We start from the raw sequence: 27,472 nt of genomic DNA, 5'->3' as shown, positions 1-27,472 counted from the left end.
CTTGGATGATCGGTCTCTGTCCGGTCTCTGGTCCGACAGTCAATGCTGAGATCCCACTTCTGACACCAGGTTTGTTTTGGAATTAAATCAGGAAACAATCTTGTCTTTTGACATTTTAATGAAATATTTGCAGAGAGAGACAGTCAAGAGAGGAATCCGTAGTTGCTTCGCACTTTTCCCCATCTCTGAAGAACACGCACAGTTAGACTAAAATGGGAGGGAGATGAGAAAAGAAGAAAAACCTTTTCACACAGGTATCTTATTTTGTCCTTGACAGAAAAGGGAGGCTGCTGTAGTGGTACACTCGCCTGACTTTGGTGCGGGCAGCGTGGGTTCAGTTCCCAATCAGTGATAGTGTGAATGTGAGTGCGAATGGTTGTCTTTGTCTATATGTGCCCTGCGACTGACTGGTGACCAGTTCAGGGTGTATTCCACATTTCGCCCGAATTCCGCTGGGATAGTCTCCAGCGCCCTGTGACCTTAACCAGGATAAGCGTTGTTCAGAAGGGATGGATGGGTGGAAGATCACACAGAAACTATGGGCTAATATAAGAAAAGAATATAAACCATATTTTGTCATAACAGTCTGAAATTAAAGATATTTGTAGGGTCCTCTAAAGTCAGAGAAGTAGTTACTCATATTATTATAGCAAACCTTAAGAAAACTGATTTGATGAGGTTTTGTTATTGTTTAGACCTGATAGAAAACAAAGCAACGTGGTGCCCCTTTTAAACGGTATTGATCATCTGATCTTACTATTGGTCGTGATAGGTATTGCAGGCAGTTCTTCGTGAATCCTCAACAAATTAATTCCATTTATTTGGTAACCGATTTACGCTACACCTGTAACCTAAAAAGAACTGATGCGTGTCCTTGGTATGGTCGGATCCAATTAAGCTTTCTATCAAAACCTTTCCTCGGAAGTTGCTCCTTTAAGTGGTTTGCTGAAAGGTCAAACCAAATTTCTGTGGTATGTGGAGTGCCAGACAGCTTTGGCAAATGTGAAATCCCTATTGTGTGTGGCACCAGTTTTAATAGCGCCTCGTTTTGACCAGCCATTTAAACTGGAGGTGGATGTCAACTTGGTCGGTGCTGGAGCGGTTTTGTTACAGGAGAGGGAAGGGGTGGATAGGCCTGACTTCTACTTCTCGAGAAAATGTAACTCTTACCAGCTGAATTATTCAGTTATCAAGAAGAAAGCATTGGCCCCCATCTGGACCCTTCAGCATTTTGAGGTTTACGTGGGTGCTGGTGGTGATCCTGTTGTCATCCAAACTGACCTTAACCGTCGCTTCCTGAGCTACAGTTTTGATATTAGGCATGTCAAAGGTCAGGACAATGTTGTGGCTTATGCGCTCTCTCGTACCCCACTTGATTATTAAACATGCCTTTTTTTTTGTAAATAAATGATTGTTTGTAGTGATGAGTGTTTGCAGTGTTCCCTTTGAACCATTGTCCACTGGTGATTATTCACATACATATGAATATACTTTATTTCAACATCTTAATTTAGTTTAGTTTAGTTTGGTCTAATTTTGTTTAATTGGGTTTGATTTGATCTATGTATTTTAACAAAGCATCTTTTTGAGAAATCTTGATACACGGTGTTTTCTCCCTTTTTGTTGTGGCCTTTGAGCCGAGGTCATAACACAAACTATAATACAATTTTAAGACTATAGCTACTTGTCAGATGGTACACTAACTCACTCCTGACTTAAAAATGGTGACTACTGACATAGGGTTGAACTGAACTTTTAAGCTGTTCTACTGGGGTTCAGTTTGTCAGGCTAAAATCATATTTGAAACAGTTTGTATTAAATAGTTTATTAGACAAGGAGCATAAAGTCCCCGGCTGACTTTGGGTGATAGGCGGGGTACACCCGATGGGGACTTTAGAGACTTGATAATCACTCAATCCGATTTCATTTCTATTGCACTTTTCATACATTAAAAAGTAGCACAAAGTGCTTTACAGACACAATAAAAGAAAGGAAAGTAAACAAACCTAAGGCCACCAACACACAAAAACAGATGTACACATACACACACATAGAAATTCCCCTCACACACCCCTTCTTGTCCACATAGCACAGTAAGAGCAGTGAACGGAAGGAAACTGAAGCACAATGTTACTGTCAGCAATTTGCAGTGAGGAAAAATGAGAGTTTGGATGAATGAATAAATAAAAAAATAAATAAAAACACTACTAAAAATAGTAGCCTAATCATTCAAATATGAGATACCAGTAAAATGGTTAAAAGCAAAGTTAAAATGGTAGTGTGAGAAAAATGAGAAAAAATTAAGTAGAATAAGAAAAATGATAAAACAATACACTAAAAAAGATAGGTAAATTAGAAGACTCAAAATTATGTATATTATTTAGATCCATCCATCCATCCATCCATTTTCTACCGTTTATCCGGGTCGGGTCGCGGGGGCAGTAGCTTTAGCAGGGACGCCCAGACTTCCCTCTCCCCAGCCACTTCATCCAGCTCTTTCGGGGGGATCCCGAGGCATTCCCAGGCCAGCCGAAGGACGTAGTCTCTCCAGGGTGTCCTGGGTCGTCCCCGGGGTCTCGTCCCGGTGGGACGTGCCCGGAACACCTCACCGGGGAGGCGTCCGGGAGGCATCCAAATCAGATGCCCCAGCCACCTCATCTGGCTCCTCTCGATGTGGAGGAGCAGCGGCTCTACTCTGAGATACTCCCGGATGACCAAGCTTCTCACCCTATCTCTAAGGGAGAGCCCAGACACCCTGCAGAGGAAAGTCATTTCGGCCGCTTGTGTCCGGGATCTTGTTCTTTCGGTCACGACCCACAGCTCGTGACCATAGGTGAGGGTAGGAACGTAGATCGACCGGTAAATTGAAAGCGTCGCCACAACGGACCGATACAAAGTCCGCATCACTGCAGACGCTACAGTGATCCGCCTGTCGATCTCCCGTTCCCTTCTTTCCTCATTCGTGAACAAGACCCCATGTGTTCCTCATGTGTTGTTAAATTACATGGCAACCTCCATGATGTGCTAACAAGTTATGATATTTATAATTACACAAACTGTGACACTGGCGTACCAGAGCAAAAATCCTTACTGATGAGCTACCATCCTAAAATGGTGTTGCCAAGGCGGGATTGAGCACACATGCAAAGCATGTACTCAATTACTGAGCTACATCTCCACTTATGTGTACAAATACTACTAAACACTCAGTCATATATTTGATTCCTATGAAAAAATAATGTTTTGAAAACTGAAAAAACTGGAGGTCGAACGAAACGGACTGTGCTCAACTTTGGTTCTCGCTGTACTTTGACACACCAATATCAAGTCACCAATATTTTCTCTCACCATGTGTTATATTCCTCCTAAATCCCTTTTTAGTGTCAATATTATGATTATAGTATGCAGACATCTCACAGATCCAAGGGGAATGACTGCCCTGCAGCTATTTTCCTCAATTAATATTCAGACTGGTAGTTGGACCTGTATATGTGAACTGTTAAACATTAAGCTAGCTGAATTTGAAACCCCAACCTTCAAATATCTTATAGTCATCTTGCTCTGGCATGTTGTCCCTACAAAATGACAATTGAATGAACTATTAAGTAGGGAGATAATAAAGAAATCCTCAGTGTACATTGCAAGCCCTTTAATGCAGAGCATTATAAAACAGTGGTAAACTAGGCTACAACTGTACACACATTTGTTTTTGCGCAAATACATTCACATCTTACGTTCATGTATGAGCTAGGAATATAATCTTCTTAAAGGACCTCCTGAAGTCTCGGTTAAAAATAGTGTAAATGATTGGGTTCAGGCAACTGTTGCAGTAGCCAATCCAGAAAAAGAGGTTGAAAAGAGCACCAGGAATCGTGCATTTCTCTCTACAGAGTGCTTGGAGACTGTAAGTAAAGAAGAATGGGAACCAGCAGAGGACAAACACTCCCATCACCACTGCCAGAACAAACGTGAATCGCTTCTCCCTCATTTGCGCCACTTTGTTTTTGGACAAAGACATCTGTCTGCTTCGGAGCGTCACAGGAGAAGGGAGGAGGAAATGATGGCAGCAGTGATCGGATGAAACCCACGAAATGGAAGCACAAGATGTAGGAGAAGGCTTCAATCTGGTTGCTGGTCCCTCAGTGCCCTTTCTCGCCCCTGTTTTCCCCTTCCCACCAGCTCTCCTGGAGAAGCGGAGTGAAGCAGAAAACGAGGACAACGTTTTGATGTCATCTTCCCGGGTCCTCTCCTCTAAGTTAATACTGTCCAACTCTCCTCTCTTGTGGCTGCTGCTGTTGCTCTCTATGTTGGAAGAGCTGTGTCTTTTCTCAGTTGTTGGGTTATCCAGCTCGTGCTGGGATTTTCTGCACTTAGCTTTACCGCCTTGGGTGGTCCTATGGGCACCACCGAAGCAGGTCTCAGATTGGGATGGCTGCGGCTCCAACACATTCTTAGCCACAAACACGGTGGCTCGTTGTTTGGCAACACGGTATATCTTACAGTAGACTAGTATCATGATGACTCCTGGTGCAAAGAAGGACACAAGGCAGGAAGAGAGGATGTACCACGTCTGGTTGTTGAGTAGACACTCCTGCCTCTGGGGGTCTTTGTTCTCATCCATTAAGTCGCAACTCTGCTCTGTGTGCATCATGAGAAGAGGTGGTGACGAGATGACAATAGATATCAGCCACACAACACTGATCATCACTTTAATCCGTTGGGGTGTCCGTTTGCGGTTGTATCTAATGGCATTTGTGACAGACCAGTAGCGGTCGAGGCTGATGGCGCAAAGATGGACAATGGATGAAGTGCAAAATAAAACATCCAGAGCCAAATAGAAGGAGCACCAGGTGGAACCAAAATACCAGTAGCCCATCACCTGAAAAGAAGAAAAAAACAATTACGACATGACAGTCCAGAGTCACGAGGAAGCTGAGTAAGAATCAATCCCATGCTAAATTTAAAAAATGTCAAATATGCGAACCACAACACTTACAATGACCCCCATCAGTAATCATCGGTGTAATGAACTCATTTAATTCTTTACGGATCCGGGTTTTAGCCACTGAAAAACATCACGCAGAACTGTACTGCATGTACAGTACTTTGGATGTTAAGTGTCTTCATTTGACAAGGCAATTTAAATTGTCACTAAGGTGACATTGTCAGCATTCACAACTTAATTAGTAGTTCGATTGTCTACTGAGACAATAGAAATATATTCATGAGATCAGCTTGAATGGCAATTCATAGGCACTATTTGTTAAGCATGTTTAAGCAAAGAGATAAGTGGTAACCAAAACCAAACGGCGGCCAATATCTGGCATCGGGCAGAAAGAAATATGACCTTGGAAATATTATTGTTAGATAAAGCACAGCAGATCAAACAAAGTCAAATTACTGTACAACAGATTGTTGTTTAAGAGAGAGAGAACGTATAGTACGTGCATGTGCGCATACGTGTGGGTTCATGTAAAAGAGGCACTTTCTTTCACACGCTGTAAAGCTCTGAGATACTGATCTAAAACAACTGTGGATCATTGAAGCCAAAACTGTGGTAGCTGTAGAAGGGACAAAGATCAGCCAAATAACCACAAGACGATGTATCCAACGAGTGTTGAAGCAAGGTGGACCAAAAATGCTGTGAATAATAGCTCTAGGCAGGCCAGGAATTTCACACACAAAAACAAGATAAAATGTGTCAGGCAACAACAGAAAGTGTACACACCAGACGGCTGTTGCATCATAATAGTCCTACAAAATATGCACACTATGAGAAAAAAAAACAGCCTGTAGTAAATAATGTGGAAGATGACCTAAGACCATGGTTCTTAGGTTTAAGACCTTAATTAGACATTTGTTTTGTCTCCAGGGTCAAAATGTCTTAAAATAATCATGTAATGCCATAACATTGACATATCTTCTTTTCCTTTCGGCTTGTCCCGTTAGGGGTCGCCACAGCGCGTCATCCTTTTCCATGAGAGCCTATCTCCTGCATCCTCCTCTCGAACACCAACTGCCATCATGTCTTCCCTCACGACATCCATCAACCTTCTCTTTGGTCTTCCTCTAGCTCTCTTGCCTGGCAGCTCCATCCTCATCATCCTTCTACCAATATACTCACTCTCTCTCCTCTGGACGTGTCCAAACCATTGAAGTCTGCTCTCTCTAACTTTGTCTCCAAAACATCGAACCTTGGCTGTCCCTCTGATGAGCTCATTTCTAATTTTATCCAACCTGGTCACTCCGAGAGCGAACCTCAACATCTTCATTTCCGCCACCTCCAGCTCTGCTTCCTGTTTTCTCTTCAGTGCCACTGTCTCTAATCCATACATCATGGCTGGCCTCACCACTGTTTTATAAACTTTGCCCTTCATCCTAGCAGAGACTCTTCTGTCACATAACACACCTGACACCTTCCTCCACCCGTTCCAACCTGCTTGGACCCGTTTCTTCACTTCCTGACCACACTCACCATTGCTCTGGACGGTTGACCCCAAGTATTTAAAGTCCTCTACCCTTGCCATCTCTTCTCCCTGTAGCCTCATTCTTCCCCCACCACCCCTCTCATTCATGCACATATATTCTGTTTTACTTCGGCTAATCTTCATTCCTCTGCTTTCCAGTGCATGCGTCCATCTTTCTAACTGTTCCTCCAGCTGCTCCCTGCTTTCACTGCAGATCACAATGTCATCTGTAAACATCATGGTCCACGGGGATTCCAGTCTAACCTCATCTGTCAGCCTATCCATCACCACTGCAAAAAGGAAGGGGCTCAGGGCTGATCCCTGATGCAGTCCCACGTCCACCTTAAATTCTTCTGTCACACCGACAGCACACATCACCGCTGTTCTGCTGCCCTCGTACATGTCCTGTATTATTCTAACATACTTCTCTGCCACTCCAGACTTCCGCATGCAGTACCACAGTTCCTCTCTGGGTACTCTGTCATAGGCTTTCTCTAGATCTACAAAGACACAATGTAGCTCCTTCTGACCTTCTCTGTACTTTTCCATCAACATCCTCAAGGCAAATAATGCATCTGTGGTACTCTTTCTAGGCATGAAACCATACTGTTGCTCGCAAATACTCACTTCTGTCCTGAGTCTAGCCTCCACTACTCTTTCCCATAACTTCATTGTGTGGCTCATCAACTTTATTCCTCTATAGTTGCCACAGGTCTGCACATCACCTTTGTTCTTAAAAATGGGCACCAGTACACTTTTCCTCCATTCCTCAGGCATCTTCTCACACACTAGAATTCTATTGAACAAGCTGGTCAAAAACTCCACAGCCACCTCTCCTAGATGCTTCCATACCTCCACAGGAATGTCATCAGGACCAACTGCCTTTCCATTTTTCATTCTCTTTAATGCCTTTCTAACTTCCCCCTTACTAATCATTGCCACTTCCTGGTCCACCACACTTGCCTCTTCTACTCTCCCTTCTCTATCATTTTCCTCATTCATCAACTCCTCGAAGTATTCTTTCCATCTACCTAGCACACTGCTGGCACCAGTCAACATATTTCCATCTCTATCCTTAATCACCCTAACCTGCTGCACATCCTTCCCATCTCTATCCCTCTGTCTGGCCAGCCTGTATAGATCCTTTTCTCCTTCTTTAGTGTCCAACCTGCCATACATGTCATCATATGCCTCTTGTTTTGCCTTTGCCACCTCTACCTTTGCCCTGTGTCGCATCTCAATGTATTCCTTTCGCCTCTCCTCGGTCCTCTCAGTGTCCCACTTCTTCTTAGCTAACCGTTTTCCTTGTATGATTTCCTGTACTGTGAGGTTCCACCACCAAGTCTCCTTCTCTTCTTTCCTGCCAGAAGATACACTAAGTACTCTCCTGCCTGCTTCTCTGATCACCTTGGCTGCAGTGGTCCAGTCTTCTGGAAGCTCTTCCCGTCCACCGAGAGCCTGTATCACCTCTTCCCGAAAAGCTGCACAACACTCGTCCTGTCTCAGCTTCCACCACATGGTTCTCTTCTCTGCCTTCCTAATTTTCCTCCCCACCACCAGAGTCATCTTACACACCACCATCCTATGCTGTCTAGCCACACTCTCCCCTACCACTACCTTACAGTTGGTAACCTCCTTCAGATTACATCGTCTGCACAAGATGTAATCCACCTGTGTGCTTCTACCTCCGCTCTTGTAGGTCACCCTATGTTCGTGCCTCTTCTGGAAAAAAGTGTTCACTACAGCCATTTGCATCCTTGTTGCAAAGTCTACCACCATCTGTCCCTCCAAGTTCCTTTCCTGGATACCATACTTACCCATCACTTCTTCATCACCCTTATTACCTTCACCAACATGTCCATTACAATCTGCACCAATTACGACTCTCTCTCTGTCTGGGATGCTCAGAACTACATCATCTAGCTCCTTCCAGAATTTCTCTTTCACCTCTAGGTCACATCCTACCTGTGGGGCATAGCCACTAATCACATTACACATAACACCCTCAATTTCAAATTTCAGCCTCATCACTCGATCTGATACTCTTTTCACCTCCAAGACATTCTTAGCCAACTCTTCTTTTAAAATAACCCCGACTCCATTTTTCTTCCCATCTACACCATGGTAAAATAATTTAAACCCTGCCCCTAAACTTCTAGCCTTACTGCCTTTCCACCTGGTCTCCTGGACACACAATATATCAACCTTTCTCCTAATCATCATGTCAACCAACTCCCGAGATTTTCCTGTCATAGTCCCAACATTCAAAGTCCCCACATTCAGTTCTAGGCTCTGTGTTTTCCTCTTCTCTTTCTGCCAAAGAACCCGCTTTCCACCTCTTCTTCTTATTCTTCTTCTTTGACTTCGACTTCGACCCACAGTAGCTGAATTTCCAACAGCGCCCTGCAGGTTGACGGCGCCGGTGGCGGACGTTGTTAACCCGGGCCACGACCGATCCGGTATGGAATTCTTTGGATGAACGCTCATATTTGTTTGGCAAGGTTTTAAGCCGGATGCCCTTCTTGACGCAACCCTCTGCATTTATCCGGGCTTGGGACCGGCCTACAGTTTGCACTGACTTGTGCCCCCCATAGGGCTGCATTCCATAACATTGACATATACTGTACATAAAGTAATGGTAACACACACAGACCTAAATGTTTTACAACAAACATCATGCAAATTGCCATTTGTCAGTAAATTCTGTGCTGTCTTGATGATCAATAAAACTGAATTTTATTCTGATAATCAGCAACCCAATAAAAAGTTATATGCAACCAATTTTATGTTTAAATTGATTTAAAAACCTTTAGTTTCAGTATCGGAATCAAAATTTTCAATGACATACTGTACTACAAAATACTCCCTCTTCTCTGGCTCTGTGCTCAGGGGAGAGCCTTGAAGTGACGTCAGAGGAGGAAGTGACATCAGACGCTGCTCCGGTCACTCGACGCTGTGTGCATCCGAGAGACTAAGTCTTAACGCTTTTCCCCATCTACTTACATTTTTATGTTTTACTCTTACCTTTGTTTTAACTTTGTGAGGCTATTTTGAATTTTATTACTAGCCCTGTGAGCATTAGCCCCAAGCAGCTAGCTAACCACGGCGAACCTGTTCAGACGCACATAAGATTCACTCCTTTAGGTGGTCCCATTCCTACTCAGTTTATTGGCTCCCACACGTTAGTCATAGGTGACTCCATCACTTGTAACATAGAGTTTTGTTAAATATATTGTAGAAGTTATCATTTATTTGCTTAGCTTGCATTAGTATTATGGACGATTTTGAGAAAGGAAGATGTCTCGCCTTCAAGAAGATGACTCAGCAGGAATCATCCGATAGAAGGGCGCCTTGACCAAGGGCGTGGCCAGGGACCTGGCAGGTGTTGGTCTCATGTCTTCACCTTGGAACCCTCCCCTTTGTGTGTTGTGTCTTGTAAGCTTAGTATGTTATGTCTTGTAAACTCAGAAACCTCCCAATTTCAAATAAAAGCAGGAGCGAGGAGGGGGATTGTTTAGAGCGTGTTGAGAGGCTGTGATCTGAACAATCTCCCATACGCCCTCCTCATGAGCAAAAGAAACCAGCGTCTTCATTCCTTTTGTGTCTATTTTTATAGGTGTTGGGTGAGATAGAGCCAACATTAAATTGGTCCTTCGAGCCGGATGTCAACACACCCAAGGATTCCAATTGTGGAGCCGACTTCCAGTTAAGAGACCGTGGCCACGGCAAGTAAGAACCTTTCCGGGACTGGTCTTCGTTCTCCTCAACTGGGATCTGAAGGTTGACGACAATCCACAGGATTGAAGACGACTGGTGAGTTAAATTTTTTAAAAAAAATTCGGAAAAAGGATTAAAGAGTGAGTGAATTGTGCGACAAAGAAGTCTGCGGCAGAATAAACCTTGTGTAATAATTTCACTGGCAAGTGAAAGAGGGACGGCGGAGTCCGAAAAATTTTGCGAGGACGGCGGAGTCCTGTAGGTACTTAAATTCCGTGTTTCCGTGTGTTTGTAAAAACGTTACTAGTATCGTGTGAATGTGTAAAAGTATGAATGTATAAGACAGGATTGTAAGTGACAGCTGGGTTTGGAAGCAGATGCAAGAATCCTCCGCCCCGTGTGGGTAGAAGTTTGAGGATTACCAAAACTCAGATATTCATTGTCACCCTGTCATTTTGAATAACGTCAGTATTTATGTCACTCTTGGTGCAAATAAACTGACTTCCAAATTCACAAAATGGGAAAAAATAACAGTAAAATGGATCCAAAAGAACGCCTAACGTGTAAAGACTGGAAATATGTTCAACTCCAAAACCCTTCCAAAATAAAACATTTAAACACGTGGATAACCAAATACGGTTTCGCTGGCCAGCTAAATTCGCAAAAAATGGTTTAACTTCGAGACGAAATAAAATGTCGACACAAAAATAAAAAAGAGGGATATGACGACTTATTCTTCTGGCTAAACAGGGTGTCTAAAAGAGAAAAAGGAAGTAAGAAAAAGAAGGACTTAGAAAGTGAACAGAAAGGGCAGGCAGGTAGGGATAAAGAAATGTTTCAAAGACAGAAAGATGATGAGACAGGACCAGTGGTAAGAGTAAAGGGAGAAAAAGATGGTTGAGAAAAAAATGTGAAAAGAATGATTGAGGTGGCAAATCCAAACGTCCAAGAGGACAAAAAAGATACTATTTTGGTCTATAGGACCTGGACTAATGAGGATGTGAAAAAGGCCGTAGCCAGCATCACACCCTACAAAGTAGACATTGATATGAGAAAACGTTACGACATTCGACACCTGCTAAAATTACTGTAGATTATCTGTGGTCAGACAATGAAGCAAAAGTCGTGGCAGGAATTATTTTACCAGTATAAACTAGACCCAAAACAGAATATAGACTATGCAATCGTCAATATCAATTAAAACCAGATGCACGTGAAGGAATCAAACCGGTAATTGAAGCACTAATTAAGGCAGGAGTTATAGTGGAGTGTCCAGAATCACCATGTAACACACCCATTTTCCCCGTAAAAAAGGCCCCACCATCAGTGGGTTGGAGAATGGTACAAGACTTACAGGCAGTAAATTCTGCAGTAATACAGAGAGCAGCATGCGTACCAGATCCACACACATTGTTAAATTCATTAAGACCAGACGCTACTGTGTTTACAGTGGTGGACATAAGTAATGCATTCTTTTCTGTACCAGTAGAAAAGAATAGTCAATTTTGGTTTGGATTTACATTTGAGGGCAAAAAATATACATTTACTAGATTACCACAAGGTTACTGTGAAAGTCCAACCATTTATTCACAAGTAATGACAACACGCATGTCTAAATTCACTCCGAGGAGGGAGCCAAATTTTACTATATGTAGATGATGTTCTCCTGGCATCTCCAGATGGAGAGACATGCAAAGATTCATTAGCCTTACTGCATCATCTAGCAGAAGAGGGGCATAAAGTTATCAAAAATAAATTGCAATCGTGTAAAAGGCAAGTCAAATATCTAGGCCATAATTTAAGTGTAGGAGGAAGGAGTATATTAGAAGACAGGAAAGCTATCGTCTTAAAAAACCCTAAACCACAGACGAAGAAACATATGATGTCATTTTTAGGACTGACAAATTATTGTAGAGCATGGATTCCAAACTATGCAGAAATTGTTGCACCATTGTCAAAATTAATGTATGAAGACAACCTTAAAATGACATCACCTGTTTAATGGAATACAGAGGCAGAAGAGGCCTTCTGTGACATTAAACAACATTTGGTGTCCAGTACTGCGCTGGCCCTTCCAAATTTAATGATAAAACATTCATTCAAATGGTAGATTGTAAAAGCTATTACATGACCTCCGTATTTACACAACAATACGGTGATAAGCTAAGACCAATAGCTTATTATTCAACTAAATTGGACAGCGTGACGTGTGCATTACCGCATTGTGTCAGAGCAGTTGTGGCAGCCTTGATGGCAGTAGAGAGCAGTTCCACAATTGTGTTATTTCATCCATTAACTCTTAAGGTCCCACATACAGTGTCTGTTCTCCTATTGCAAACGAATATGGCGTTTTTATCACCTGCAAGACATTTATCTTGCATGACCATCTTGCTGTCACAACCACATTTGACTGTTGAGCGATGCACAACCTTAAATCCAGCCACACTAATACCCTTACTTGATGAAGGCACGCAGCATGATTGTCAGGAATTGGCTGAACAAGCTGCTGAATTAGTAGCATTAACCGAGGCATGCAAACTAATGATAAATAAAGATGTTACAATCTATACTGATAGCCAATATGCTTATTCCACAACAAGAACGCAATTATTGGGAAAAACAAAGTGCAAAACTACAAAATGAAATTTACATTAGCACAGAAGGGAAACAAACACTTCCAAAAAAAAAAAAACCTATTCAAATGGGCTGCTATATTGAGCCATGGTCTGTCACATGTCTCAACCGGAGGGATGGTGGCACAGATACATCGACACTTTACAGCCCTAAAAAATAGCAGAAAGAAACACGTGGGTTCATTTAACACACTGTAAAAGAGTCATTTCAGCTGAGTACTCAAATAGGGAAGGTGAGCAAAAGTCTGATAACGGAGCAGGAGCAGATGTGTAGATTCTGAAAACGCTTGCTGGTCAGTGAAGAAAAAAGACACCAACCAGTTTAGTGAGAATTCAGCAGAAAGGCACACCCGCGTTGGTTATGAGATTCGATAGGTTGTTACGTAGCAACTTTGGCTACTATGGTGTTGGTTTTGCTTATGTGATATATGGGACGTCCCACCCTGAATGATACCAACTGAGAGGTGTAAATCATGGGATCCTATATATCCCGTAACAAAAGCAGACAAACACAAACCAATGTTTTCCACTAATAATTTTACTTGTATAAATATGATTAGTAAAGGCAAGAAATTAGGACCACTTTGTACCCTATGCCTGTTCAAGATTTAATGGAAAAAGCACCAACGTTGTTGTCAAATCTAGAACATCGACGAAAAAGAGATTTATCCTGGCAGGGGCAAAATTATCCAACATAAAACATACATCGACGCCATAGGTGTTCCTCGTGGGATTCCTAATCAATACAAATTAGCTGACCAAGTTGCAGGAGGATTTGAATACCTCATATGCTGGTGGTGTACGATTAATAAAAATGTTGATGGGATAAACTATATCCACTTCAATGAACAGAGATTAGGAAATTGGACTCAGAGTGGGTTGGAAGCTGTGCATGAGCAGCTCAAGGCTACCTCTTTAATGACGTTCCAAAACCGCATAGCTGTGGACATGCTCCTCGCAAGAGAGGGAGGTGTTTGCGTTATGTTTGGAGAACAAACATTACTGCTTCAGATGGCTGCTTGACCAGAGCCATCGATGGTCTACGGACCCTCAATCAACACTCTTTGTGGGACAGCTGGATGGACGTTTTTGGTAAATACAAAACCCTAATTTCACCAATATTGATATCAATTGCTGTTTTTGCAGCCATTCTGACATGGTGTGGATGTTGTTGTATCCCATGCATTCGGGCTTTAATCAGTAGATTAATCACCACAGCAATTAACCCCCATGGAGGAACCGTATGGAGCAGATGTATCCTTTATTGGATGTTGATAATGATGACGATGATGATGATGATGATGTTGTTTTACCTGATTTGTTTCCTGATCCAGGTGATTCCGATGTTTAAACTACAACATTCATGTATGACAAGTTTACTCTGAGTGTAAATGTATTTGTTTCATAAAAATGATTCTACAGTTAAAAATCTAAATGAAGTGACTGTAAAATGATATGAGAATTTGTGCAAATACATGATAAACAGGAGGGAAATGTTAAATATATTGTAGAAGTTATCATTTATTTGCTTAGCTTGCATTAGTATTATGGACGATTTTGAGAAAGGAAGATGTCTCGCCTTCAAGAAGATGACTCAGCAGAAATCATCCGATAGAACGGCGCCTTGACCAAGGACGTGGCCAGGGACCTGGCAGGTGTTGGTCTCATGTCTTCACCTTGGAACCCTCCCCTTATTGTGTTGTGTCTTTTAAGCTTAGTATGTTATGTCTTGTAAACTCAGAAACCTCCCTATTTCAAATAAATACAGGAGCGACGGGAGAGATTGTTTAGAGCGTGATGAGAGGCTGTAATCTGAACAATCTCCCATACGCCCTCCTCATGAGCAAAAGAAACCAGCGTCTTCATTCCTTTTGTGTCTATTTTTATAGGTGTTGGGTGAGATAGATCCAACAAGTTTAAAAACTCAGCCAATGTAATGTTTATTCCTGGGCCCAGACCAACCAACATTGACACTAGCCTTGGGGAGCTGATTCGCAATAGGCCTAAACACCAGCATGGAGCTAAAAACACTAGCTACTCAGCTATATACATGTCAGCTCCAATGATACAAAGATGAGGCAATCAGAGTTTAAAAAGAGGAACATATGTGGGACCCATGGTAGTGATGTTGTTGGACAATATTGGGTTCCTAAATGAAATAACATAAATGCTTCCTACCATGTAATTTTTTTATGTTTAATTTTGTTACAATATGTTTATGTACAGTGACTACAGTAATTTACTAGTGGCTAATCATAAAAAGAGTTGTTGAAGTTCATAAAGACACCTGAGACAGCTATGGGGTCCTTCAAACCAGGAAAAAGGGTCCTGTGAAATGCAGAAGACAATATCCAGCTATCGTCGTCACATGTGGCTGTAATTGTTGCTGATGTGTGCGTGTTGCAGTAAAGGAGATCACTTCTCAAAAACCCCCGCATGCTTGTATTTATTTATGTCCATGTGTGTGACAAATATTGGAGGCACCGCTGGGATGACTGACGCTTAGCTCACAGTGATTCATACACACGCCAAGAAGATGGAGCGTGAACTCAGGGGCACCCGCACACTAGGCGTGCATGTTGAGAGGAGTAGAAGAGGAGAGTACGCAGCAGCGGAGGTGTGGTGATGTCACAGAGAATGGATTTAGAGGAGCTGGCAGAGATCGTGTCTCACAAATTCTGGCTTTTACAACTTGACCAGTTAAAGCATGTGTGCATGGAGGCCAAAATCCAAAGTGAAAATATCACAACAAAGCGAGCGTTAATCAGAAACATTAGGGAATCTATGGACAGTGTTATTGATGAAGAAGAATATGAAGTTCAACGTGTTACCTAAGAAAAATATTAAAGCCCACTGAGCAAACACAAAATGTGGGAAATAGTGATGAAGAGGAAAATACAATTAGGATGGCACAGCACAGCCATGAACCAGGTGATGAAGTTAGCTTGTTAGAGAAATGCTCACAGCGACGATTAAAGAGCCAAGTGCTTCGAGAGGAAGTGAGGAGGCTCAGTGAAAAGGTGATTTCAACACCTTCCGACCAAAACTTGATGCCTCCAGCTGTGAACAGGTTTCCGAAAGTCACAATCAGGAGATAATTTAACATTGGTGGACAGATTGGAGAAAAGGGACAAAAAGACAGACTCTCATTCACCAACTTAATGCATCAGATTGACCGAGGCTTCAGCAAGGGACACAGTGAAACTGAGATAATTGAAGCAGTGGTGAAGGCAATAAGTCCAGCTTTGAGTCCTGCTGGAGATAAAGAGGGACCTTACCCTTCCGCAACTGAGGACCATACTTAAGGGACATTTTAAGGAAGACAGTTCAACTGACCTTTACCAGAGACTGCTGAGCATTGCACAAGACAACAGGGAGTCCCCTCAAAACTCTCTCTTTAGAGCCATTGAATTAAAGGAAAGGCTGTTAATTGCTTCAAGAGATGGAGGATCAGATGAACAGTACAGTACAGAGCTGGTTCAAAAGAAATTCTTGATGTCAGTTAGTACTGGGCTGTTAAGTGATCACGTAAAGTTTCAGTTTAAACCCTATCTTGATGGCCTGAGGCTGCTAGTGTTGAAGTAGAGAGGCACTCGAAGCAAAGGAAAAACATGTAGCAAGGTCTCAAAAGTCGAAGTACATGCAGAAGTTCAAGTCAGTCGATCAAGCCAGAGTCCAGCTGAAGCCAGAGTCGGGGTTCAAGAACAGTCAGCGGAAGTTGCAAGGCCTAAGAGTCGTAATCCACAAACCCCAGATACTTCCAAAGAGTCAGGACTTCATGAAACTGTCAGGTTGTTGCGAGTGGAAATGGCTGAAATCAGAAGAAATCTAGGTCATCTTCAAGGGCAGATGAAAACAATTTTAAGGGCTAAGAGAGGATGCAGAGTGTGTCAGGAGCAGGACATTGGTGACCAATGTGAACACTGTTTTAAGTGTGGGCAGTCAGGAAATTTCTCCAGAGGCTGTAGGGGGCAGAAGCTCTATGGGGGAAAATCTGATGGCATGAATGTAACCATTCAGATGGTCTCTCCCCCAAAACCAGTAGCCCCAGCAGAGGGCGTGCCAAATTCAAAGACTCATGAGCTTCTTTGTGAAAAAATTAGACAGCTGGAAGCTGAGTTAGCCAAAGATGTCAATGCGAAACAGACCATAGGAGCTACGGATACAAGCCATCTTTCATTGTGTCGGTACGCTAAGTTAAAAGCTCTTATTGGGCAAAAATGCATTATAGACTATTGTTTTGAGGGAGTGCCCACACAAGCACTGTGAAAGAGAAAAACGTGCCTTCCGAAAACCAGGCTAAGAAGCTGAGAAGACATCTTGGGTGAAGGTGAGACTCTTGTGGGAAGAGCAGCAAATCAGACACCAATAACATTTGCCGGAAGGGTGGAGCTGAAATTCAAGATGGCATTGCACAATAGCCCAAATCCAGGGATGATTGTGCCTGTGCTCGTATCGAATGAGCCAGAGGTAGCAGACCCACCGCTTATTGGCTATAATGGGATCAAACAGTGAGTTTCTGATGGAATCGAACAGCAACCAGATGTGACACTTGCCGCTGTTAGAGACGCATTTGCCGTTGACTGTAAAAAAGCAACTGAACTGATAGACATTGTACATAGCAGTGACCAAGATGACAAGGAGGGCTTGGTAAAAGTGGGGAGACGAAAGACTAATTCCAACTGGTCAGACAAAAGAGATCAAGTGCAGTGTGAGAACAGGGGCCCGCCTTACAGACCAGGAAGTTGTCTTTGAACTGGAGCTCTTTGAAATCTCAGAGTTGCCAGGAGGGGTCAAGGTTCATGATTCGGGGTCAAGTGTGATTCGCCTACCAAAGGGGCACTTGTCCAAAGTGTCCATTCCAGTCACAAACAAGACTACCCATGACATCACTCTCACTCCTCGCACAGTGATAGGAAGTCTTCAGCAAGTCAAGTCCATTTACCCTGTGGATGTCAGACCAGTAAGCAAAAACAACTCAACAAGTGGAAACAAAGAGGGTGGACCAACACCTGCAGCAGTTCACACCAACAGAAAAAAACAGAGAATGTGGAGGTGAAGAAAATGACCAACAGTTGAACAATAACAAAGAGGATCTATGGGACCCACTCCAGAGCAGCAAGAAGAGGTGAGACATATGCTTTGAGAAGAGTGTGCTGCATTTTCAAGGGATGACAATGATGTTGGATGCATCCCATCACTGCAGTTAAAGATCAGACTGAGTGACACAACCCAAGGGAGACACACCTATATTTGAGTCCCCAAACCACTTCACAAGAAGGTGAAGGAGTATTTAGAAGACCTACTGAATCATGGATGGATCCAGAAATCTCGATCCCCATACTCATCACCCATTGTCTGTGTACGAAAAAAGGATGGCAGTCTACGTCTATGCATGGAGTATCCTGAGTTAAATAGAAGTCTATTCCAGATCGCCACCCCATCCCTCGTGTACAAGATATGTTGAACAGTCTGAGTGGAATTGCATGGTTCTCCGTGTTAGACCAGGGCAAGGTATATACCGTCAGGGATTCCTGGAAGAAAGTCGTAGACCACTCATCGCTTTCATAATGCCTTGGAATTTATATGAGTGGATAAGGATCCCCTTTGGTCTGTTCTTGGCTCCAGCAGAGTTCCAGCGTAGTATGGATATGCCTGGAAGGATTGATGACAATCTTGTCCACAGCCCGTCATTTCAAGATCACCTTCATGACTCCATGATTTTAACATAAATCTCTTCAAAAGAGAGAGAGAGAAGAACGACATATCTGTCCTCTTAAGGGAAAGGAATAACCTATGCGTCAACCAGGGCGGTACCTTGTATAGGAAATCTGCAACTCGATCTCAGTTAGTACTTCCTGCATCATTTCATCAATTGGTCTACCAGGAACTGTATGAGAAAATAGGAAATCTTGGGGTGAAGCGGAAACTGAGCCTCATTCGTGAACGATTTTATTGGCCACATATGCAGAGAGCTGTCTCATTTTGTGACAGAGGTGTGAAGTTGCCTCAAACAGAAGCGTCCAGTCTATGTGTTTCCACCAGAGAATGGTTCTGGAAGGGCACGAGGACACGAACCTTCTACTGCCCTGCAATTTTCTGCATGTGGAAGAGGAAATGTTGGATACAAAGGAAGAAAAGAAACAAATCTCAAAGCCAAAAGGATGGCAGAAAAGACAATTAAGACAGGAAGAGACCGATTCAGAAAGCAGTTCATACAATGTAGATGGTTGGAGAGGAATGACCACTCATCCAGTTGAAACATTGGGCCAGCCAAGACATCAGCTGCAAGTTGAAGCGTAAAAATTTCATCCAAGAATGAGGGAAGAAAAAACACTTACCACTTACCTTACACTAGGTTAACCCTCAGTCACACAAAGTTCACAGTTTTCACAGTTCAAAGTGATAGTCAAAGTGACACTGAGTTTGTTGTAATATTAAGCAATGTCAATATTAAGCAAATAGCATGAGTTAATAGTGAGATACAATGTCATCCCTACAATAATACAATAATAATGGAAGTTATTTGTTGCACGTTATTCGAGACACTGTACCAGATATCAAGAACTTGACCCATATAAAGAAATATGTGTATGTGAGGCATACAGTATTTTATGTGTTAGTTAATGAGGTTATGGAAGCCTTTCACTCTGAGATACATTGCCTGTATAAAGAACAGAGTATAACACAGATATCACCTGGCCAGTGACGTCTTCTACTGGCATGCGTGAAATTGGAGATAGATGCCATGCTTAAGACTGAGGTGCCACAGACTGACTCAGACGACTTCCATTCCTCAGCGGTTGATGACAAATTTTCTCTGGGACAGTCAAAATGTCGAGACGACATTTATTTTGGAGGGGAGAGTGTGGGAACCATGGTAGTGATGTTGTTGGACAATATTGGGTTAATCAGTAAAATAACATAAATGCTTCTTACCATGTATATATATATATATATATATATATATATATATATATATATATATATATATATATATATATATATATATATATATATATATATTTATTTATTTCTTTCTTTTGTTACAGTGACTACAGTATTTTACTATTGGCTAATCATAAAAAGAATTGTTGAAGTTCATCAAGGCACCTGAAACAGTTATGGGGTCCTTCAAACCAGGAAAAAGGGTCCTGTAATATTAAGTCGACAATGTCCAGCTCTCGTCGTCACATGTGGCTGTAATTCTTGCTTGATGTGTGTGTTGCAGTAAAGGAGAAAGCTTGGCTCGTCAATGATTTTATCAGAGACCATAATCTTAATATGATTTGTCTTTGGGAGACTTGAGTTTTAACCACTTCAAGAGGTATCTCTCCGAAAACTCTCCCAATCTCTCCCAAACTTATACAGGGCACATATACACAAACAACCATTCACACTGACACCTTTGGGCAATTCAATCAACCTTCCATGCATGTTTTTGGTGTTTGACTTTAATGTTCATATGAATTCCCCATCGGAGCCTCTTAGTGCAGCGTTTCAGACAATAATTGATACGTTTGGTTTTGTGCAATTAATCCATGAACCGACCCAGAATAACTTTATTGCTTTGGATTTGCTTTTAACCCAGGGGATTGCGACCTCAAATGTAATGGTGCTTCCCTATACCCCTGCTATGTCCGACCATTACTTAATAAAATATGAAGTCTTGGCCCATTGCCCTCGCTGTGACCACAACTAAAACTATAGCAACCGTAACATTAGTTCTTAAACTACTACTGCACTCGCTGGGCGAATACCCCCAGCAATTGCCTCATTTCCTTCTTATATAGGTCCTATTAATAATCTCTTTTTGTAACCCTTTGTAACAACGTAGCGCATTAAGACTTAAAACGCATCCTAAGAAATCTACTCCCTCTTTTACTCCTACAGATGAAACCAGAGAACTAAAACAAAAAGCGTACAACTAAACTTGAGTTGTTGTTTGGGTTTTGCACCGACCAACTGCGACAAGATCTAAAGTGGACCACTTCCCTCTGAATAATTGCCATGGAGGATTCTGCTCTGACCGACCGGGCCAGGTCCTGAGGAAGAACTACCGAAGGCGTCTACCGTGTGGCGCCTTTTGGTGTTGCCCATTCGGTCATCCTGGAAGGCGGATCCCCCAATCTGCGGTCCCTTTTCAAGGTTTCGATTTTCCCCAAATGGGGTTTTGAGTTTTTCTTGCCCAATTGGTGGGTTTAGAGTAGAGGATGCTTTTTATCATCGGCTGGTAACTGTAGGCTTGTGAAGCCCTTTGAGACACTTTTGTGATTAAGGGCTGTACAAAAAAACTTGATGTGACTTGAATCCCACAAATCTGGGCCATTGATTCAAAATGAGATTTTTCAATGTGCAGTTAAAATTTGTTTTAACAAATTCATTCAAGTGTTATAAAAGTATAACAAATAAATGTTACATTTAAAAGTGAATAAAAAGATTACTTTAAGTGGTGTACTCATTCATGTTGAGCTGACACTTGAGTTTACTGTAAAATAATGGTTGCAGTGGTGTACAGTCAGGGCCTACAAAGAATTCCCTGCTGGTAAAAATACAATGAGAAACACTGACCTACATTTACAACTTAAATAACATTTTATAAATTTATTTTCAACAGTCTAGTATCCTCATTTCACAGCCATTCACTTGGCTGCCCAGCTTCCAGTAGTGTGTATTTTACATTTGTCCTTGTTTTGTCCAATCAGATTTCAGCTTCTATGTTGCTATGTCAATGTAATGTATCCAGGACCTTCAGACTCAAGAGTGCTTATGATCCATACATAGTATAAGAAAAAACCTTTTTAAAGAATTAACCAATCAGATTGCACAGGCTTAAGACCTTGTCACACTGCACTTGGCAATGCGATTGACCTCCGCGACTTTTCCATTCATTGTGTATGTACTGAGGGGGTGAATGCTTGTTTTGCCGTCTCGCCTGAGCAGGGCAACAATTTAGAGGGCATCTGACACTGATGCCCTGTGGTAGGCTGTTTCAGAGGTGTTCTAGTTTTTGGAATGATTAAAAGGCCACTGCCAGAGGACCTCGGGACCTGCGAGGATTGATTAGATAAAAGCATATCGGATTGATATGATGACCCAAGACCATTGAGACATTAAAAACTAATAAAACCATTCAAATTGATCCTGAAACACACGGGGAGCCAATGCAGTGATCTTAAAACCGGTGTAATGTGCTCCCGCCCTCTGGTCTTTGTCAGCACACGAGCATCTGAGTTCTGCAGTAGTTCTAGCGTGTATATGTTATTTTTGGGAAGACCAGAGAGCAGTGCATTGCAGTAGTGTAAATAACAGTAGGTACAGTAAAAGAATGCATGCATCAGCACCCCCGTATTAGGCTGAGAGAGAAATGGGCGGACTCTGGCTAAAGTCTTAAAATGGTAAAAACCTAGCATAGTTACTTACATTCTTGATATGTGGACTAAAAGTAAGCTCAGAGTAAAAAATGACATCCAAGGCTGACTGTTGCGCCTACATGGCGGCCATTTTGGGAACGTCGTCGTTGCCATGAAGGCAACGGCACGCTACATTTAGATGAACAAAAACAACATCTTTCATGTATTGTAGTATTTGTCTGGCACTATATCCCCAAACGTGGATATTCCAGCCCACCTATAAATTGAGAAAACACCTTGCAGTAAAAAAACATTTTATTTTGTTATTTTTATTTTATTGATGTTCATGCTGTGGTTAAAAAAATCTGAAGTTACTCACTATTTACTCAGTCCTAGGTTAATTATTTCACTTTGTACTTTTTACTCATAGTCAAGTAATTTTTTGGAGGTCTACTTTTTCCTTTTACTTGAGTCACATTATCGTCAAGTAATAGGACTCTTACTTGAGTACAATATTTGGCTACTCTACCCACTTCTGGAGCAGACATCCTCTATTGCTACTCTTATGTTTAAGCAACATTTTTTGCTCATCAGATCAGCCAGTGTCGTATTTGTTGCACTGGTCCTTTGTATTTTTGAGTTGAGGTTGGAGTCCCAGCAGAACCGCGATGCACACGTAACATCGGCGACAAGAGCTGATCCGCTCGTACATCTTGTATTAATTAGGAAACGCGCCAACAATTATCTAATTAGTTTACGGATGTTAATGTTAAATGTATTCAGCGACGCAGCGATGTTAGGGGTTATGTCACAACACAGAATTAACTAACTTCAAATTCAGAAATGGACAAAAAAAAGAAAAAGAAATACTTCATATTTTCCAACTTATTCATGCCTTTGGTGTTTGCAGGTGTGGTATTCAAAGAAACTTCAATCTGTGAGATAAGAGCTAAACCAGTTTAAAACAGTACCAGAGAGGCTGACCGGGTTTCGAAGTCTGCTTAATAAAATGTGAGAATCACGCTGATAGTTAGTTAGCTAACACAATGACTGCTTGTGGAGTGACGAACAACACAGGCTAATTTCAGAGAGGGTCAAAAACAAGGCAAAGAGTATTTTCTAATTGTTTTGCCTGGAGGTATTCTGATGAAAGTATGTCACAGACATTTTGGGGAAAATTTGCATGTCTTATTTAAGACACAAAAAGGCCTTTAGCAAAGTGAGTTTCTTAGTAATAGGCTGTTTGTTTTACCATTAACATCAGTATAGCCAGAGGATAACTATGTGCAATGTTAAGCTACGTTTCCACTACGTTCCCAGCAGTCACGTCAGCCCTGTTTCAGGTCAGCGTGGACAAAATGGGATTGACGTGACTCGTGAGACTGTGGCTGGGATGGGCAAACATGACAGGGGATGATTGCCTTTATTTGAACACATAAAGACACACACACACACACACAGTTTAAAGATTGACTGCTGATGGACACAGAGCGAGACATCGATTTCCACTTGCACCAATTTATTCATGCTGACACTCAGGCATAATAACAGCTCCTACAATATCAACAAAGTACTTTAGGGAGGATCACATTCACCCATTCATGCACACATTCATACACCAATGGGCAGCTGCTGCTTTGCAAGGCGCTGCCAGGCCCACTGGGAGCAATTTAGAGTTCAGTGTGTTGCCCAAGGACACCAGGATTTGAACCGTTTGACACTTCGTTCACTGGACGACCCGCCTCATTGTTGGCGTTGTGTTACACCCCATAATGTTTTGATAATTTAAAGATCTCACTGGGCGTCCGCGGCAGTCACGGCCTGTCTTGTTTTCTTGTCCACGTTTGCTCATGACCAACAACTCGTTTTCAACCATCTCTGTGGGCAGCCATTTTGGGTACGTACATGTTTTCGCCTACTCCTGTCAGTGCTGAGCTAATCAAATTATGGCCACGTGTTTATGTCCCACCCATTTTCCCAGGCTGTTGGGGCTGTTTATCGCCTGTCAATCACTCTTTAGCTAATGGTACTAGAACCTGTAGATAGATAGTCAGCCAGACCAGAATTAAGATGGACAAGAAAAAACAACCTCCAAAACGAAAGGGTGGTGCTGAGAAGTTGAGGGTTTAAAAAAAAGACAAATCCCTAGAAGTGGCGGCCACACATAAGAAAATAACAGTTATTTGGCGGTCGTTCAACTTTGGCTACCGCCACACAGGAGTCCGTTGCCAGAGCCTGGCCCTCAACAGCTGGATATTGACAAACACAAAAGACTTAGTGATATAGTGGTAAGTTATGTTTGCAACTTTGTGATGCTTTAGGTGAAAATACTTATTTGGCTAACATTAGTTTGATTGTTAATGGTGCGAAGCCTTGTCGTGTTAGCTGCCTCGGCCTACATTTCACAGAGTTCAAAATTAGCATCATTCAATGACCTAATGTTTTCTATATTTGTCAACCTGCTTCCTGACAATGTTCTGGTTGAAATTCACCTGTTACTGTCTTGAAGCTGACTCTGCTACTAAATGAATATGACTCAATAAATATCTTCTTAATTTGTCTCTACATGCCACATCCTATATACATGGGATCATCAGCAACCACAACAATCAGTAATTTCATTCTAGAGTGTGCATTAGGCCTGCACAAAATGAGAAAAACTGCAGTCTTGCAACACTTTCCAACATTTTCCATACCGCTTATCCTCACTCGGGTCGTGGGCGTGTTGGATCCTATCCCAGCTTTTTCTGGGCGAGAGGCCTATCCCAGTTATCATCGGGCAGGGGGCGGGTTGCCAGCCAATCGCAGGGCACATATAAATAAACAACCATTCACACTCGCATTCACACCTACGGGCAATTTAGAGTCTTCAATTAACTTATAATGCATGTTTTTGGAATGTGGGAGTACCCGGAGAAAACCCACAGAGGCACGGGGAAAGCATGCAAACTCCATACAGGCGAGGCCGGATTTGAACCCTGGTCCTCAGAACTGTGAGGCAGATGTGCTAACCAATCGTGCCGTGCAAAATGAAACATATTTTTTTTTAATTTCAAAATATTTGTACTTTTTAAAAAATGCTCATCTTGAAAGGGCTGTTGCTCCGATGTTCTGAGGCAGTCCAACTTGATGACTCACAGATGCATACCATATAATTGGACTTGCATACAGGTTCCCGCCTACCCTGTCGGTAACATATGACAGAAGCTTTTCAACCCTGAAATGTATTTAAAAAATAGGCTCTCTCGCTCGCTCTCTCTCTCTCTCTCAACAGTTCCTCGAGGCAAAAAAATAAAAGTCAGCTACTGCAGAAATTACTGAGTGAGGTAATCAAAATTATTTACATTTTATTCACATTGCTTTTATTACGGTGGCACGGTGGGCGACTGGTTAGAGCGTCTGCCTCACAGTTCTGAGGACTGGGGTTCAATCCCCGGTCCCGCCTGTGTGGAGTTTGCATATTCTCCCCGTGCCTGCATGGGTTTTTTCCGGGCACTCCGGTTTCTTCCCACATCCCAAAAACATGCATGAATTGGAGACTCTAAATTCCCCGTAGGTGTGAATGTGAGTGCGAATGGTTGTTTGTTTGTATGTGCCCTGCGATTGCCTGGCAACCAGTTCAGGGTGTACCCCGCCCCCTGCCCGATGATAACTGGGATAGGCTCCAGCACGCCCGTGACGCTCGTGAGGAGAAGCGGCTCAGAAAATGGATGGATGGATGAATGGAGGAATTACGGTCCAAAAGAGCATCAATTTCATTTATTTATTTATTTTCAATCATTGGGTTACGTGAAATTTGTGCTGCCGGTTCGAACTGGGCCAGTCTGTCCATGACTCCCGGGCCACTTTTCCCACGCAGTCCACCCCTACTGGTGCCCACCTGATGTCAATGGTGCCTCATTTGTTGATGTGGCCAATGTGACGTTCACAATGCAAGCCACGTGACCACGTGGGCACCGTTGACATCATTTTCAGTGGAGCGCAGGGGGGCAATACAAACCCAAAATGGCGGGCCACTGAGATGGCTGAAAATAGTAAATATTTCTTATTCCAAAAACACAATTTTAATCAGAATACCATGTTTAGACTAGTGAGGGCAGATAGAATCGATGAATGAAAAGAAAATTTAACTAAAGGTAATCCAAATTCTTATATCAAGATATATGATTATTCATACCGTGTTATTCTTTGACACCACAATAAATAATAACTGAATAACTAGGTTGGTTTTGAAAGTAACATTGCAATGATAATAATAAAACACTGAATTGGGAAAAAACACAAAAAACAATTGAGTCTTTCACAGGTCAAGGTTTGCAAGCAGCTGGATCCATATGTTGTATGTTTGTGTTTTCATGTTTAATACTGTAAATCACATTAGTTACAAAGACTACCTTTTGTTGTATGTTCAGTGCAATGATAATTTTCCCCCCAAAATTTGTTGATTATTATGCATCCAGTATGCATCTCACCAACACATCTAATTTAAGAGAAAATGGTGATTTAAAACAGTCAGAAAACCCCACTCAGCCATTTAATGATGGAATGATGAATCTTATGTTTTGTCCTCACCTCATTGGCCAAGGAGAAGGGGATGACCAGCGTCGCCACCAGTATGTCCGCTGAAGCCAGAGACACCAGAAAAAGATTTTGAGGTGCCCGCAAGGCACGGCTGGTAAACACAGCCACCACAACTAGCACATTCCCCACAACCGTCACGAGGATGATGACCGTGACAATCAGCATGATGAGCATGGATGCCGCCTTGGAGTGCGGAGGGAGAGGAGCAGACCTTGACGAGGAACAGGACGCCTTGCTAATATTCTCCAAAAAAGAAGTTGCGGGGACAGTGGCCATTACAGGTAAGAGCACATCTGAGTCCATTCTTCTCAAATCACAGTCTCTATTTTTTTACCGTATTGCATTCAAACGAGACTGTCGGTAAGAAAATGTAGTAGAAGAAAGTAGAAGACTTCTATCATCAATTTAACAAATAATTCATATGTCAATGACAAAGATTACACGTGTTTAAAATTCTCACAGCCCTTTAGTCACTATTGAAGGATTTGTATTATTTAAGATTTCAAAGTAATACATTACAAAATCCAGATGTCAAGGAAGGCTCTTCTACTTGTTTCCAACAATGTCATTCTTAAGTTGGAGAACAGCTGCAGTCCCAACAGCATCATATGGAGTGAAGAAGGCTTCCAAAATGTCTTCAGAAGAGAGGCAAAGAGTTAAAATGGAAAAAAGAAACAAACAATTGGAGGAGGTAATATGTAAATAAGTAAATAAAAAAGGT

General features: G+C 42.2%; 1 protein-coding gene across 1 annotated transcript; it reads right to left on the bottom strand.

Annotated features, from left to right (window-relative positions):
* Window positions 1-3,732: 3,732 nt before the first annotated feature.
* Window positions 3,733-26,925, bottom strand: LOC133473270 (alpha-2Db adrenergic receptor-like). Its single transcript, XM_061764869.1, has 2 exons — window positions 26,743-26,925; window positions 3,733-4,879 (listed from the first exon to the last, which is right to left on the bottom strand). Exons 1-2 carry the CDS (start codon window positions 26,923-26,925, stop codon window positions 3,737-3,739), a joined length of 1,326 nt encoding a protein of 441 aa, XP_061620853.1. The 3' UTR covers window positions 3,733-3,736.
* Between the last annotated feature and the right edge of the window lie 547 nt (window positions 26,926-27,472).

Source organism: Phyllopteryx taeniolatus, unplaced genomic scaffold, assembly GCF_024500385.1.
Source record: "Phyllopteryx taeniolatus isolate TA_2022b unplaced genomic scaffold, UOR_Ptae_1.2 contig_24, whole genome shotgun sequence".
In the NCBI taxonomy this organism is placed as follows: domain Eukaryota; kingdom Metazoa; phylum Chordata; class Actinopteri; order Syngnathiformes; family Syngnathidae; genus Phyllopteryx; species Phyllopteryx taeniolatus.
This window is presented reverse-complemented; position numbering and strand designations above follow the sequence as displayed.